Source organism: Crinia signifera, chromosome 4 (assembly GCF_055691185.1).
Source record: "Crinia signifera chromosome 4, ASM5569118v1, whole genome shotgun sequence".
Classification (NCBI taxonomy): domain Eukaryota; kingdom Metazoa; phylum Chordata; class Amphibia; order Anura; family Myobatrachidae; genus Crinia; species Crinia signifera.
The window spans coordinates 141,161,349-141,176,359 of NC_139220.1; the positions used below are offsets into that span (position 1 = coordinate 141,161,349).

At 42.4% G+C, this 15,011-nt stretch overlaps 1 protein-coding gene across 4 annotated transcripts in view; it reads right to left on the reverse strand.

The window, feature by feature from the left end:
- USP15 (ubiquitin specific peptidase 15) overlaps positions 1-15,011 on the reverse strand; it is a 107,495-nt gene that overhangs the window by 72,798 nt on the left and 19,686 nt on the right. For 2 of the 4 annotated variants that reach the window (XM_083182626.1, XM_083182624.1), the window contains exons 3-6: positions 14,301-14,431; positions 2,857-2,983; positions 944-1,089; positions 189-247 (exon numbers count right to left, since the gene is read on the reverse strand). In XM_083182626.1, the coding sequence (XP_083038752.1) occupies positions 189-247; positions 944-1,089; positions 2,857-2,983; positions 14,301-14,431 (463 nt within the window). Of the gene's footprint in view, positions 1-188; positions 248-943; positions 1,090-2,856; positions 2,984-14,300; positions 14,444-15,011 lie in introns of all 4 variants that reach the window. The other 2 variants (XM_083182625.1, XM_083182623.1) reach the window with 1 other exon arrangement.

Here is a 15,011-nt window from a genome sequence, read left to right on the forward strand (position 1 = left end):
CATTGAATATACCCCATAGTGTTTGCGAGAAATATAGTTGACATTTTTCAATACAAGTCCACCCCACAAGTAATGTCTTATAAAGTTAGTATGCATTCTACATAAATATAATCACATAGCTAAAGTGAAAACTATAGTCATATTATGGCTGTCCACCTACTTCTTTATCCAAAAAAAATCAAACTTACTTCGGCATTGAACCTCTTGGCCACTGTCCATCTTGGTTTTTCTGTTCTATTACTAACATCTGTTAAAATACAGAAGGAAAAATAACACTTGAATATAAAACCAGAACACACTTGAGAGGATTCAACCTCTTATAACAAAATAAAGATCTCTTTAATTTATAGCTCAGTGTAAGGAAGCATTTAGATCTTACATTCTCATTTAAGATCTTCGTACTGTAGGTATTGCTTCCTAAAAACTGTTAATGCAGATGTGTCCACATATATCTATCCTCCATGCGCTACAAGCCGACAATGAAAAACCCATGTCGACCTTTTCATCTATTTTTTCTAAACATTCTTGTTCTGAATGCTCCAACCATGTAAGGATAGAGTGAGATTATAATAGTGTGCTGATGGTAAGTGGACGCGCTACACTAAGTGGGCACCCATTTTGACAGACACAAAAAAAGTGAAAGACTCATGTAGACCTTTTCATGCTTCGAACTTTCCAAGTCAACCATTTTGATGTGTCCACCTTTTGCCTGTTGACCAATAGTGGTCGACCTATTGACTGTGGACCTAACGATTCACACTCACAGATATAGTTGCTGTGTGTCCTATTAACTCCATTTGTGAATAACATACATTTTAATGGAAATTGCCAAAAAAATTAAATAAACAAGGGACACTACGAAATAACTAGTAGGGCTATTTAAAGCAAAACTATGCAAAATGTATACGTACATTGTCCTCTTTACTAATGAAACAAGGGTTACCTGTCCTTGATACAAGCCAGCATCCTGTATAGTGCTTTCAGGTTTATTCAAAGGTTCGAATGTATTGCTCATGTATTTGTTCCACAGTCTGGTCTCTTTTTCATCTGGAATATTGAAGATTTTCCTCATTTCTTTTTCAATCATATCTGAATTAGGCATAAAACAACAGGCATTCAACAAACAGTTGAAATAACAACACATTGCTTAAGGAAACCTCTACAGGATAAAAAAAAAACATTGTCAAGACCAAGTATTCAAAATCGGCCATGATAACTTGGCTATTGAGTGTAACGCTCCTACTTGAACCTGAGCCAAGATGGAGTGCCTCACCATGACAGAGCAAAACACATGGCTATTCCTATGCATATAAAAAAATTATTTCACAATCAGGTACAGATACTTTTCTATAAAAAAGATCAAATAAAACCTTCTTAGAAAATAAAATAACTGCCCTCTTTAGAATAAAAGAGAAAAGAAGCAGAGTTAAGGAAGGCTGTAACACTCTGCATGCTCACATTTTTTTAGGTCAAATTTCAATACAACCCATTCAATTGTTTTTGCCCATTTTCACGTGAAATTGGTGGGCATTCTCATCAAGTTTTTAAATAGGTATTTTATATATTCTGTTTTCAGGAGGTAATATATATATATATATATATATAAAATGTATTTATTAATCCCCCCCCCCCCCCCCCCCCCGCATTTACCCATTGACCAAGTTTATACTACACAGTTTAACACTGTGTTTTGACAGTGTAATATTCTCCCGTGTAGTTTGTGGCCATTAATGACAAGTGGGAGGGGCCCCCCTGTCCAAAGGGCCTGAAGGCTTAATACGGCCCTGGTTATCAGCGAGGTGAAAAAACGGTATCAATGGTATACCCCCTGATACAGCTTTCAAATTGCAAAATGCAGGGTCGCACCGGGACTTTGAAAAGGTTCAGTCCCTGTGCGACCATGCATTTCGCTCACTACATCCTCTTCAGCGACCTGGCACTATTGCTAGTTGCGGGCGGGGTTGGCGCTTCCTCCTCTCCAAGCACTGCCTCCTCCATCGGTGTGAATGGGTACCGGGTCGCTCGACCCGATTAACCCGTTAACACTACTCAGCAACGAATCGGTAAGAACCCTTCTTTTTTACCGGTTTGTAATGCTGGGTTGCTGGACCCGGTAAGCCCTTTCAGATCGCACCTATTACAAGTTCGAACAGGCAACAAACCGGCATGAACCCAGGACAGGTTGAGTATCCCTTATCCGAAATGCTCAGGACCACGAGCATTTTGGATAAGGGATTTTTTTGGAATAGTTTTTTTCCCCCATACTTACCTAGTCCCCTGATGTCCTTCAGATCCTCTTCAGCGGCATCTCTGGTCCCAGGGGTGCATTGCGCGAGTGTGCTATCACACCGGTGAAGCAACCCCTAAAGAGGATCCCAGAGGCCACCGTGGACATCGGGGGACAAGGTAAGTATGAAAAGAAGGTGGTGGTGGGGGGGGGGGGGGGGGGGGGGGTTGAACATAAGAAAAAAAACAAAATATCTTGAAAACCATGGTGTTCGGAATTTCAGTTTTGGAACACATGGATAAAGGAGACCCGACCTGTACTTAGGTGTGATCTGAAAAGGGTATTATACTTCATTCCCTCCAACGATTCCGCCATATTTTCATAAGTTTCTTTCATGTCCACAGCATGTCCAGAGGCACTGGGCGTTACTGTGGTTGTATGTTTTGAAAAATTTCAAATTAACGCCTCGCAAAAACCTTATAGGATATTCTATACATGAAATTTCAGAAGGTATATTTGGATTCTTAACACAAACTTACATGGAAATTAAAATAAGTCATTTCCGATGCAAAATTATTGTTTTAGAGTAATCTAATCTTGAATTGAAAATGACAGTGACACAAACATACCTATTGTGTCAGCTTTGCTAAATCGTCTGGTTACAACGTTGTTCATATTGCCATTTTCACATAGCTTTAATTCAGTTAGGTAAACTTCGACTTTGCAGTGCTTTACAAACATACCCTGTTCAACTACCTGGAACATAAAATGCACAGCAAATGTCAGTAAATGCATTCATACATACACGTGTTTTAAAAATGCAGTTTCCCTTCAGGTCAGGCGCAGCAGCATGAATCATGTTAAGGTGACAAAGGAGAGACACAAACTAACACTAACATATAATCTGTTAACAATGTTACAAATGCGAGCACACTATATATTTAAAATGTTTCCGGGACACATGCAAGAACAAATATAAAGCAGAAACACTTTAATTTATTAATGTGCTGTTTTATCACATTACTTAAATGTATTAACTTAAATTAAATACCCTATTTTCAATGAGAATGGATACAAATTCTACAAAAGAGGCTCTGCATCTCTGTTAAGGCCATACACCAAAGGTTCAAAAACTTTTTTGAATCATGGCACCCTAGAGTATCAGAATTTCTTTCACGGTGCCCCTAGGCCAAATATTTCTTAATGAGATACATATAAACTAATTTTACGTATTTAAATATTTTTTTCTAGGTCATCTGCAGGTTCAGTTATGTGGTGAGGGACACTTCTATTTGTCCATATAGGTTATGATTAGCAGCAACAAGCCCTGGTTTTGCCTGTAATATTGACAATAAATAAATGGTTTGGTCCTGAACCACTAACCCAGGGCACCCCTGCAAGTATCCCGAGGCACCCCAGGGTGCCACAGCACACACAGTTTGGGAACCACTGCCATACAAACTGGGCGCCTGAGCTGAAAGCAGCTCAGTTTGGTTTTTGTGCTGCTTTCAGCTTAAAAGAGAGAGTAGGGACGAAACACGTTGACGATATCGCCCATCAAAGTACAGACACGCTGACTTACAGAAACTGTGAACTATTATATGCTAATCCTGGCTAAAAACATCAACACACCACCCAGCGGACCGCTCCACCAACCGGCCACTCATGGGTTTCCTCGTGGACACAAACTCTGCTTGCCTGTATTAGCTCTCCCGGCATTGCCCGGTCTGCGTCTAGAGGATCCTTCCCGCAGGCCACACACTGTCTGCTACGGCGCCATACCCACTAGATGCTTCCTCTGCTTTGAACACACTTGTGAGTAATTCTTTATGGAACATTTTCCCCCCTTTTCTTTATGTGCACATCATCTTACATCTATAATATGCTGACAATCAGCGTTATACTCACTGACTTAACATTATGGTAACCATATTGTCTTGCTATTACTGGGACGCCAGTAGGGAAACAAATACTGTGTATAAATCAGCCTGCCCTCATTCATGGGGAGTATTTGGATGAGATCTCTGAACCTGGATTAATACATCACAACCAGATAACCACCTGAAATTATATGCAGTTTACTACTGTGAAGCACTTAAATATAAAGAGAAACTGTAATATACTGTATTAACTATTCATTATTGCTAAGTGATTTCTTTTAGGTGTCGAATTGTGTGAACTGATACCATTATAAAAAGGTAACTTATATTTAAAGCCAACTGCTTTTAGTATAAATAAATAGTGACTAAGGGATGTATCCATTTTCATTCTTGAAAGAACACGCTGCTTCAAATCAGATATTTTAATCAGAGGAATTCTCTAAATCAATTAACTAATTATATATCTCTTCTCTGGTCTGATGAGACAAGATTGAAGGCTTTGGTGTGAATGCCAGGTTTCACGTTTGAAGGAAACCAGGCACCAGTTTGCACCAGGCCAATACCATCCCTACAGAGAAGCATGGTGGTGGCAGCATCATGCAGTGGGGAGGTTTTTCAGTTGCAGGAACTCGAAGACTAGTCAGGATAGAGGCAAAGATGAATGCAGCAATATGTACCGGGATATCCTGGATGAAAACCTATTCATCTTTCAGCAGGACAACGACTCTAAGCACACACCCAATATATCAAAGGAGTGGCTTTCGGGACAACTGTAAATAGCCTTGAATGGCCCAGCTAGAGCCCAGACTTGAATCTGATTGAACATCTCTGGAGAGATCTGAAAAAGGCTGTGCACCGACGCTTCCCATCCAATCTTATGGAGCGTGAGAGGTGCGCCATAGAGGAATGGGTGAAACTGGCCAAAGGTAGGTGTGCCAAGCTTGTGGCATCATATTCAGAAATAATTGAAGCTGTATTTACTGCCAAAGTTGCATCAACAAAGTATTGCACAAACGCTGTGAATACTTATGTACATGTAATTTCGTAGTTGTTTTGTTTTTAATAAATTTGCAGAAATCTCCCAAAAGCTTTTTTCATGTTATTATGGGTTATCGTGTGTAGAGTTTTGAGGGAAAAAAATAAACGTATTGCATTTTGGAATAAGGACATAACATAACAAAATGTGGAAAAATCAAAGCGCTGTGAATACTTTCCTGATGCACTGCATACATATATTTTTTTATAAAGTATATACCTTTCACAACACACAAATTTGTTTTCAACCGTTAATGAAAAAAGTTCCATATTGAAATAATATTAAATATTTTTAAAGTGATAAGAGACGACATTGTTTAATACATGTACTAGTATAGTGTTGTGTCCTGATTTTTGGCGCTGATGAAGAATCAAACAATTGCAGCAATGCTCTTATTAATGCTACACCTCTCAAAGTAGCTAAATAAAGAACAAAATATTCAGAAGATAAAATAGGGACTTTGCACTATTGATTCAAGGCCGGTTGGTGATCACACAGTAAATACTTATGCAGTGTGGTCTATAAAAAGCTGATGTGGTGAATCATGCAAAATAATACAAAAGGTACTTCACTTGTTAAACTTTTCTTCACCTATGGGGCTTTTGTAATGAAAATACATCAACATATAAAACAAAGAAATAAGGAGAAAATTGTGTAATGCATCCAAAATACACAAATGTTGTTTTTCGCACAATAATTAAAAAGGGATTTTTGTAAGAACTTACCGTTCGAATCCCTTTCTCTGATATGGTCCTGGTGACACAGCTCAACACTGGGATGTAGGAGGGTCCGAAGGAGCCAGGCACCTATCCTAAAGTTTTAGAGGGTAGGCTCCTCCCCTACTGCATCCCTGGACTCTTCAGTTCAATCTTTCAAAGCCACTGGAATACATTAACTCAGTACAAACGCCTGCACATATTATATGCACATTTTATAACAGAAAACTGTTAACTTTTAACCATTTTAACATGAACATCATGAAACTTCTGGCATACTTACTGAGCGTAAGGGAGGGATCGCTGTGTCACCAGGACCATATCAGAGAAAGGGATTCGAACAGTAAGTTCTTACAAAAATACCTTTTTCTCTTTCAATGGTCCTGGTGACACAGCTCAACACTGGGACGTTCCAGAGCCGGTCCTTTGGGAGGGTACGCTCAGGTCTGCAGCTCTCAGCACTGCTCGCCCGAATGATGCGTCCTCCGACGCGAACTCATGGAATCTATAGAATTTGGCAAATGTGTGAACAGATGACCAAGTGGCAGCTCTGCAAACCTGCTCAGCTGTGGCCCCATGTCGAACCGCCCAAGAGGTGGCAACTGACCTGGTGGTATGCGCATTTATCTTGGCCGGTACTGGTCTACCCACTTTGGTGTATGCAAAGGCTATCACAGACCGCAACCACCTAGCAATAGTCTGCTTAGATGCAGGCCAACCAATTTTGTGTACGTCATACAATACCAACAATGTGTCAGTCTTCCTGACACTCTTCACTCTGTCTACATATATGCGTAAGGCACGCACAACATCCAAAGTTCTCAACTTGTCCCTTTTCTTAGAACCCTCTGGGGGTTGAAACACAGGTAGAACTATCTCCTGATTTAAATGGAAGGTAGATACCACCTTCGGTAAAAACTGAGGCACTGTTCTTAAAACAGCCCTGTCATCATGAAAAATTAAGAAGGGAGATTTACATGACAAAGCTCCCAATTCTGAAACTCTTTTAGCAGATGCTACTGCTAACAAAAACACTAGCTTCCACGTGAGAAACTTAAAGTCAGCCGACCTTAAAGGTTCAAAAGGTGCCTTTTGAAGGCATTCCAAAACCAGTGATAGATCCCAGGGTGCTACTGGTTGCTTGTATGGAGGTTTCAACCTGGATACTCCTTGTAAAAAGGTTTGAATTTCCGGCAAAATGGCTATCTTTTTCTGGAAATAGATGGACAAGGCCGAAATCTGCACCTTCAGTGACTGAAGGCTTAGGCCCGATGAAAAACCATCTTGTAAGAATTCCATCATTCTTGATAGCTTAAAATGAGATGTATGAGCCTTTCTTCTCTCACACCATCGAATGTAAGTCTTCCAGACTCTATAATAATTTGCCGAAGATACAGCTTTTCTGGCTTTTATCATCGTCTGTACTACTGCCTCAGAAAACCCTTTTCTTTTCAAAATGGTGGTTTCAATAGCCAGGCCGTCAAAATCAATCGATCTGAATCCAGGTGATTGAATGGGCCTTGTCTTAGAAGGTCTGGTCTCAGAGGTAGACGCCATGAATCCACAGACAACCTCTGAAGCCTCGAGTACCAGGACCTCCTTGGCCAATCTGGGGCCACTAAGATCACTGGAACCTTCTGCCCCTGTATTTTCTTCAGAAGTCTCGGTAACATTGGGACTGGTGGGAATGCATAAAGGAGATCTCCCTGCCAGTGAATAGTCATGGCATCCACTGCCTCCGCTAGTGGATCCCTTGTTCTGGCATAGAACCTGGGCACTTGACGGTTGACCCTGGATGCCATCAGGTCCACATCCGGAGTTCCCCACATCGAAGTGATTTGGTGAAACACTTGAGGGTGTAAGCTCCATTCCCCTTCCTTGAGCTCCTCCCTGCTCAGGAAGTCGGCTTCTATATTCTCTATTCCTGGAATGAATATAGCCGATACAGCTGGAACATTCTGTTCCGCCCATAGGAAGATTCTGGACACCTCCCACATGGCCAATCTGCTGCGTGTACCTCCCTGGTGATTCAGATACGCCACAGCTGTGGCATTGTCGGTCTGAATCCTCAAAGGGAGGTTCTGTAACCTGTCTCCCTCCAAGGAAATCACTTTCCAGACAGCTCTCAGCTCCAAGATGTTGATTGGTAACGCTGATTCCTCTGCCGTCCACAGGCCCTGAAGCCTGAGATCCAGGACTATTGCCCCCCAGCCCCTGAGACTGGCGTCGGTAGTTACTATCAACCAGTCCCAGGTCTGTAATGACCGACCCCACTGAAGGGAATCTACTTCTGTCCACCATTTCAAGGATTCTCGGGTGTCCGAAGACAGCACTATCATCTCGGATTTCATGGTCAAAGTGTTTCCTGACCAGGCTGACAAAATGTTCCATTGGAACCTCCGAGAGTGGAACCTGGCAAATTGAAGCGTCTCGAATGACGCCACCATCTTCCCCAGGAGCTTGAGGCACCTCCATACTGAAATGCTCTGAGCCCTGAGAATCTCCTGGACTAGGGTGACCAGATCCCTGGCCTTTACCTCCGGGAGGAATACCCGATGAAGATGGGTGTCCAGTATGACTCCCAAGAATTGGAGCCTTTGTGACGGTACCAACTGAGATTTTTGCAAATTTAAAATCCAGCCGTGAGCCTGCAAAAAACTGATTGCCTCTGCCAAGTGACTCTGCAGTATGGCTGCCGACTCTGCTTTGAACAGGAGATCGTCCAAATAGGGTATTACTGTGATTCCCCTGAGCCTCAGCACCGCCGCCATTACTGACATTATCTTTGTGAATACCCTTGGCGCGGTTGCTAGCCCAAAGGGTAACGCCCGGAATTGTAAATGCAGGTCTCCTATGGCAAACCTCAACAAGGTCTGATGCTCCGGGTGTATAGGAACGTGCAAATATGCGTCCTGGACATCCATGGACGCCAAAAATTCTCCCTGGTCCAGACTCAGGAGTACTGACCGTAGGGACTCCATTTTGAAATGGTCTACCCATAAATGAGCATTTAGGGACTTCAAATTTAGTATTGGTCTGAAAGACCCGTCTGGTTTGGGCACCAGGAACAGCGTGGAGTAAAAGCCTTTCTTCCACTCTGCCCTGGGGACTGGTGTAACCACCCCTTTTTCCAAAAGGGAGTGAGCTGCTCTCACAAGAGCTGTACGAAGCCGTGCCTCCTTTGGTAAGGATGTGGGGATGAACCTCTTCGGAGGCGGCCCTCTGCAAGGGATTTTGTAACCCTGTGTTATAATATCTAACACCCAGGCATCCTGGCCTAGAGAAGCCCAAGCGTCACAAGAGTGTGAGACGCCCCCCCACTTTTGTCACTGTCGGGCGAAGCCCCTGACAGTCATGCAGAGGGTTTATCCTCTCCCTTTGTGGCAGGCTTCTTGTGAAAAGAGCCAAATTTTGACTTTTGTGTCTTGCCTCTAGAGGACTGAAACCTTCCCCTGAAAGACTGTCCTCGAAAGGACGCACCACCTCTAGGGGAGGGCCGAAAGGACGGCTTAAAAGCAGAAAATCTGGACGTCTGCTTTGCTGAGGAGGCCGGCAGGAATGTACTTTTGCCGCCCGTGGCCTGCTTTATAATCTCCTCTAATTCGATACCAAAAAGCACCTTTCCTTTGAAGGCTAATGTTTCCAGAGCCTTCTTGGACTCATTGTCTGCTTCCCAGGCTTTAAGCCAAAGCACTCTCCTGGCATTAATGGAGACTGTGGACACTCTGGTTGCCATTTTAATAGCTTCCTCCTCTGCTTCCACTGCATATTCCGCAGCTGCCTTAATCTTTTCTGCAAGCAGTAACGCACCAGGGTCAGCCTGCAGCATGGTGCATAATTCACCAGCCCACTCTATCATGGCCTTAGAGACCCAGGCTGAAGCAATAAGGGGCCGTAAGGTAAACCCCACCCCTTCAAAGATAGCCTTGAGGTTACCCTCCAGCTTTTTATCCACAGAATCTTTGAAAGCTGCACCGCCCTGTACTGGTAATACAGTAGCCTTGGACAAACGTGCCACTGAAGCGTCCACAACTGGGACCTTTTCCCAGAGCTCCGCATGAGACTCTGGCATGGGGTACAGACTAAGGAATCGCTTAGGCATCTGTAGCCTCTTATCAGGAGTTTTCCAAGCCCCTTCTAACAATTCCTGTAACCCCTCATCTGAAGGAAAAGTAACAGCCTCCTTCCGCTGTCGCTTAAAAACACCTTTAACAGGAGTCTTATCCTCCACAGACAGCTTTAAAGCCTGCTTCACAGCTACAATGAGATCCTCTATACCAGCAGCAGAGTTCTCTTCCACATCATCACCCTGATCCCAGGGGATGTCAGTATACTCTCCTTCCTCCTCATCTACCACAGTAGTTAAAGCATAAGACCTTCTAGGGGTCCCTGCCACATCATCCATTTTGTCCAGCATTTCACTGAACCTGTTGATCCCTTTAGCAGTATCCTGCATCACCTGAATCAGCGCAGGATCTGCCTGGGTAAGAGGCAAGGAGCCAGACGACTGCTGAGATGATGGCATAGGTCTCTGTGATTCTACCAGCCCATCACTCTGCCTGTCCAAAAGCTGCACCAAAGCCTTAACTGACCTGCCTAGGGCCCTGGCCCACGCAGGTTCCATCTGCTCTGCCCTATGGGGTTCACTGCCCATGGGTCTCACATCAGCGCAAGTAATACATAAGCCCCCCTTGGCCATCTGCTCAGGGACAAACTTTTGTGTGCAAACATTGCACGCGCTCAGTGCACTAAGGGCTCCCTCCCCCAAAACCACAGCCTGATGCTCAGACATGATGCAAGTGATAAATGTATATCTATCAGTATACACAGTGCAAACAATGTACAAGCGTTTATACAGAGGCAATGCACCCAATCACTTATCTGTCTGTTGGTTTCAACTGCGGGGAAGCGATGCCCAGGAAATCCAAGTCACTCTGCCAGGATCAGTAAGCCAGCTCAGCTCCGCTGCAAGCGTTCTGAAAGGCGCCAAAGTCAGAGTGAAGGAAGAGACCACAGGTCCCTGCTGCTGCGGGGTCCGTGACCTTTTGGCGCCAACCACCCCCAGCCAGCCGCTCCTCAGGTAGGATTTCCTAGTTCCAGTGTCTCCCCCTCAACTGGGGATCACTTGGAACATGCCTGTCACGACGCTGCTGTCCTCTCATCTAGGAGCTCAGCGTGTAAGCTCCGCATAAAATGGCCGCCGCCATCACGGAGCGCCTGTCCCCCATGATCCCCACCTAAATGTGGAGCCGGTTTCAGGGTACTCCGGAGCCCAGGCAGCCTTTTAGAAAAGGCTATAAGCGCTGCACAGGGAGACCAGACAGTGTCTCCCCTGTGCACAGTGAGCTGACAGGACGCGCTTCTGTCAGCTCCTGCTGCGCTAGCAGTGTGAGGAATCACTATTTGAATCCTCACACTGTGCCTACCTAGCTAGGGTAAAAGTTAATAAAACAATAAAAATCCCCTAACTACTCTAATTCTTCGGCTGCTCCTGCAGCCCTTTAGAATAGCACCCACTCCAGTGGGCACCTAACACGAACTGAAGAGTCCAGGGATGCAGTAGGGGAGGAGCCTACCCTCTAAAACTTTAGGATAGGTGCCTGGCTCCTTCGGACCCTCCTACATCCCAGTGTTGAGCTGTGTCACCAGGACCATTGAAAGAGAAAAATTATGGTTCCCCATATTTTAATAAATTAAAATGTATTCTGAACATTTTGGACATGTTTATATAGAGGAGTATTCAGTGCTCAGACGGCGAGCTATGAAAGCGAGCAGGGCTGATCGCTCACATCAGAGTACTTAACTGCCTCCCCTTTCTTCGCCGTTTCCATCTTGCTGATTCCTTTCACCGAGGTGGAAACAGCGAGTGTTGTCATCAAAACGGCGGGGCTCGCCACAAATTGCAGCAGACTTGCTGCATTTGCAAAGATCCTTGCCAGCCTCTGACAAAACATTGAATATGGTGAGAGGGTTGGATGGAGAGGATGGCTTTTCCGTGGCATTGAATACACCTCCTAATCTTAAAGTGGTTTTGGAAATACATATATTTAAATGGACGACCCGGAAGTGATTGAGGTTACTATTATACAGATGGCGCCATATGACAAAATGGGGTGAACTCGCATGCCCCATTCTCGGCAATGGGTCTCGCAAAGGTGTGAGATGCTCGCCGGCCGCCAGCTCTTGCGATATGTTGAGTTGGTGGCAAAAATAAGAGCGACTATCTGTACATACCAGGTCAGCATGCCTACTGTGTCACTCCAGACACAGAGGAGTCCCAATACACAAAGCGATACAGGTGCGTGATTTGGAACTGGTGGTCACTTTGCCATGTGGGACGTAGATATAGGAGCCTGTTTTTTTCCGGAGAACCAGCATTGCCATAAGATGGGCCCAATATCTTCGTTTCTCTAATAAAGCCTCCACCCATAATTTTATATATGGGAAACCAGAATTTTAAATTATTGTCAGATAAATAAAATTATGTATTTTTGGATGAATTACACTATTTTCTGTATATTTCTTTGTTTTTTATGTTGTTGACATCATTTTCATCACAAAAGCCAATAGGTGAAGAGAAGGTTAACAAGGGAAGTACCTACAAGTATTATAGGAAGGACCTTGTATAATTCTGCATGTTTCCACACATCTCCTTTTTATAGGCCACACCAGATAAGTATTCACTGTGTGTTTTCACGAACCTGTCTTGAATCAATAGCACAAAGTCCCTATTTTCTTCAGTATATTTTGTTATTAATACATATTTAAAATAAATCAGATTAGTTTTGTTTCTTGATTCCATAGTAGAATTTAAAAAAAAATAATGAAATAAAAATAACATAGAAAATTGTTTGGACTCATACTAATATTCCAAAGCATAACTTTTAGAGATTGGCACACCAGCTCTTTCCATAGATATTTGAATCAGAACACATCCAATAGAAGGCCACTTATCCAACATGGGATGCTTTAAACTGTTTGAACCCTGTTGAAGGATCCTTGATCTGCATTTATGACAAGGGGCACTGTTTCTCTACAGAATGCTTTAATAGTCTTGAGATTTCCTTGTGCTGGGAACCTGTGAGACACAGCAAAGCAGCTCCAATGAGGTCTCCATGTTTCACAGTAGGTATGGTGTGTGTGTTTTTATTATTATTATTATTATTATTATTATTATTATTATTATTATTATTATTATTATAATGCTTCATGTAAAAATGTTGTGGCATGCAAATATGCATTCTCAAAAAAATTGTCAGGATTTAAAAAAGGAAATACTCCTGTGTATTTTTCCATGGAGATCACTTTTGCTCAAAAATCACTAAATGTTGCTATCAGACACTTACATACCTATATTTTGATGTTTAGCTTGCATCTTGTTGAAATTTTCCTTTGCTCAAAGTACCACTCTCACTATTGTTGTGTTTACAATTGGGTCGAGACTACTTTTGTAGCTGCTTTCAGGAAAGTTGGCTACAGTATCATAAAATAGCCTTTACCATGCTGGTCTCTAATTTTCTTTCAAATCTCCTCAGACAACGCTCTCCTTTGATTTCTATAGACCAGGGCTGGGCAATTGCAGCCCTCCAGATGTTGATGAACTACACATCCCAGCATGCCTTGCATCAGTTTCAGCATGGCCACATAGCAAAACTAATGCAAAGCATCCTGGGATGTGTAGTTCATCAACATCTGGAGGGCCGCAATTGGCCAGACCTGCTCTAGACCATGTTCAGTGTGGTGCACCTAATGATACCAAACAGCATAGTAAGTACTTTCCCCCCACTTCGATAGAATAATAGGCTGCCTATGCAATTTTTCAATATTTATCCATGCATTTTAGGATATCTTCTGAGAAAGTATCTTTTTCACAGATTCTTTGCTTAATTGATACAGTATAGACATGAAGATATATGTTGCATACAAGGTTTTCATTTTACAGGTTTTCAGAATTAATGAAGCAATATTTCAATTAACTGTAAGGGTGCAAACAAATCTGATTTCTTTTCTATTTTTAGAAGAAAATTAACCCACCAGTATGTATTTGGATTGGATGTTTTGAATATGAAACTAAACAACCCATGCAAACAAAGTTAAAACATACATACTCAAAACAGGCAGGAAAATAGAAATAGTCCTATTAATTAACAATGCCTGAAAATTATAAAATCAAGAATTATTGTATATTTTAAAGAAGTTAATAACTGTGTTTTTATGTTTCTATAGTTATTTCCCTATTGTATCAAATACCCCATCATTAATAGAAAAATAATTTCAAAACACATTAGGTACTACAGCATTTAACTATATGCGATCTAAATGAATGTAATGTATGTATGGAAACAAAACAATATATAAATGTGTGACGATCATAATAGGTAAGAAAGAAACTTCTGAATACTGAACATCTACTGAAGCAATGTTCTAAAAACAAACAGTACCTTGCGAGATATAGGTTCCTGATTCTCCATAACTGTGTACCAGCTAACAAGCTTGTTCCAACCTTCGGTAGGCAACAGAATGTAATCAAGTTCATCAATAAGATGCTCCTTGAGAGACTGTGTGTCAGTATCTGCAAAACAGACTGTCAGTATTTAAAAATGAGAAATTTAACCAATAATAAACAAACACAATTTAAGTTACACAAAGATTGTGATATTTCACTATAGAGCAGTGGTTCCCAACATCGGGTACAAGTACCCCTGGGTGCACACAGCGGACCAGTTGGGGTACTTAAAAATATATTGCCATTGGCGGCCAAGACAGAGAGCACAGATTCCTGACTACACACCACCACTCCACGCAAACTTTTTTTGCATGGAGGGATGGGAGAAGGGGGTAAAAATCTAATCACGGGAGAGGAAAAAAAAAAAACGTACATACATACTATTATTGTTACATTTTATTTATAAGATGCCACAAGTGCTACGCAGCACCCTACATATAGAACAATACAGGTAAACAGAACTAAACATAACATTAACTGAAGAACAAAAATAGAACACGTGTAACAATTCAGCAGCACAAATGTTAGTACACAATACAGCTGAGATATGGGGTAGCAGAGAAGCAGTCTGCATGTTACCAGGGGCAAGTTGTAAGTGGGTAAAAATGAATGAACGGGGGGTTTTGTTTGCTCAAAAGAAAGCAAA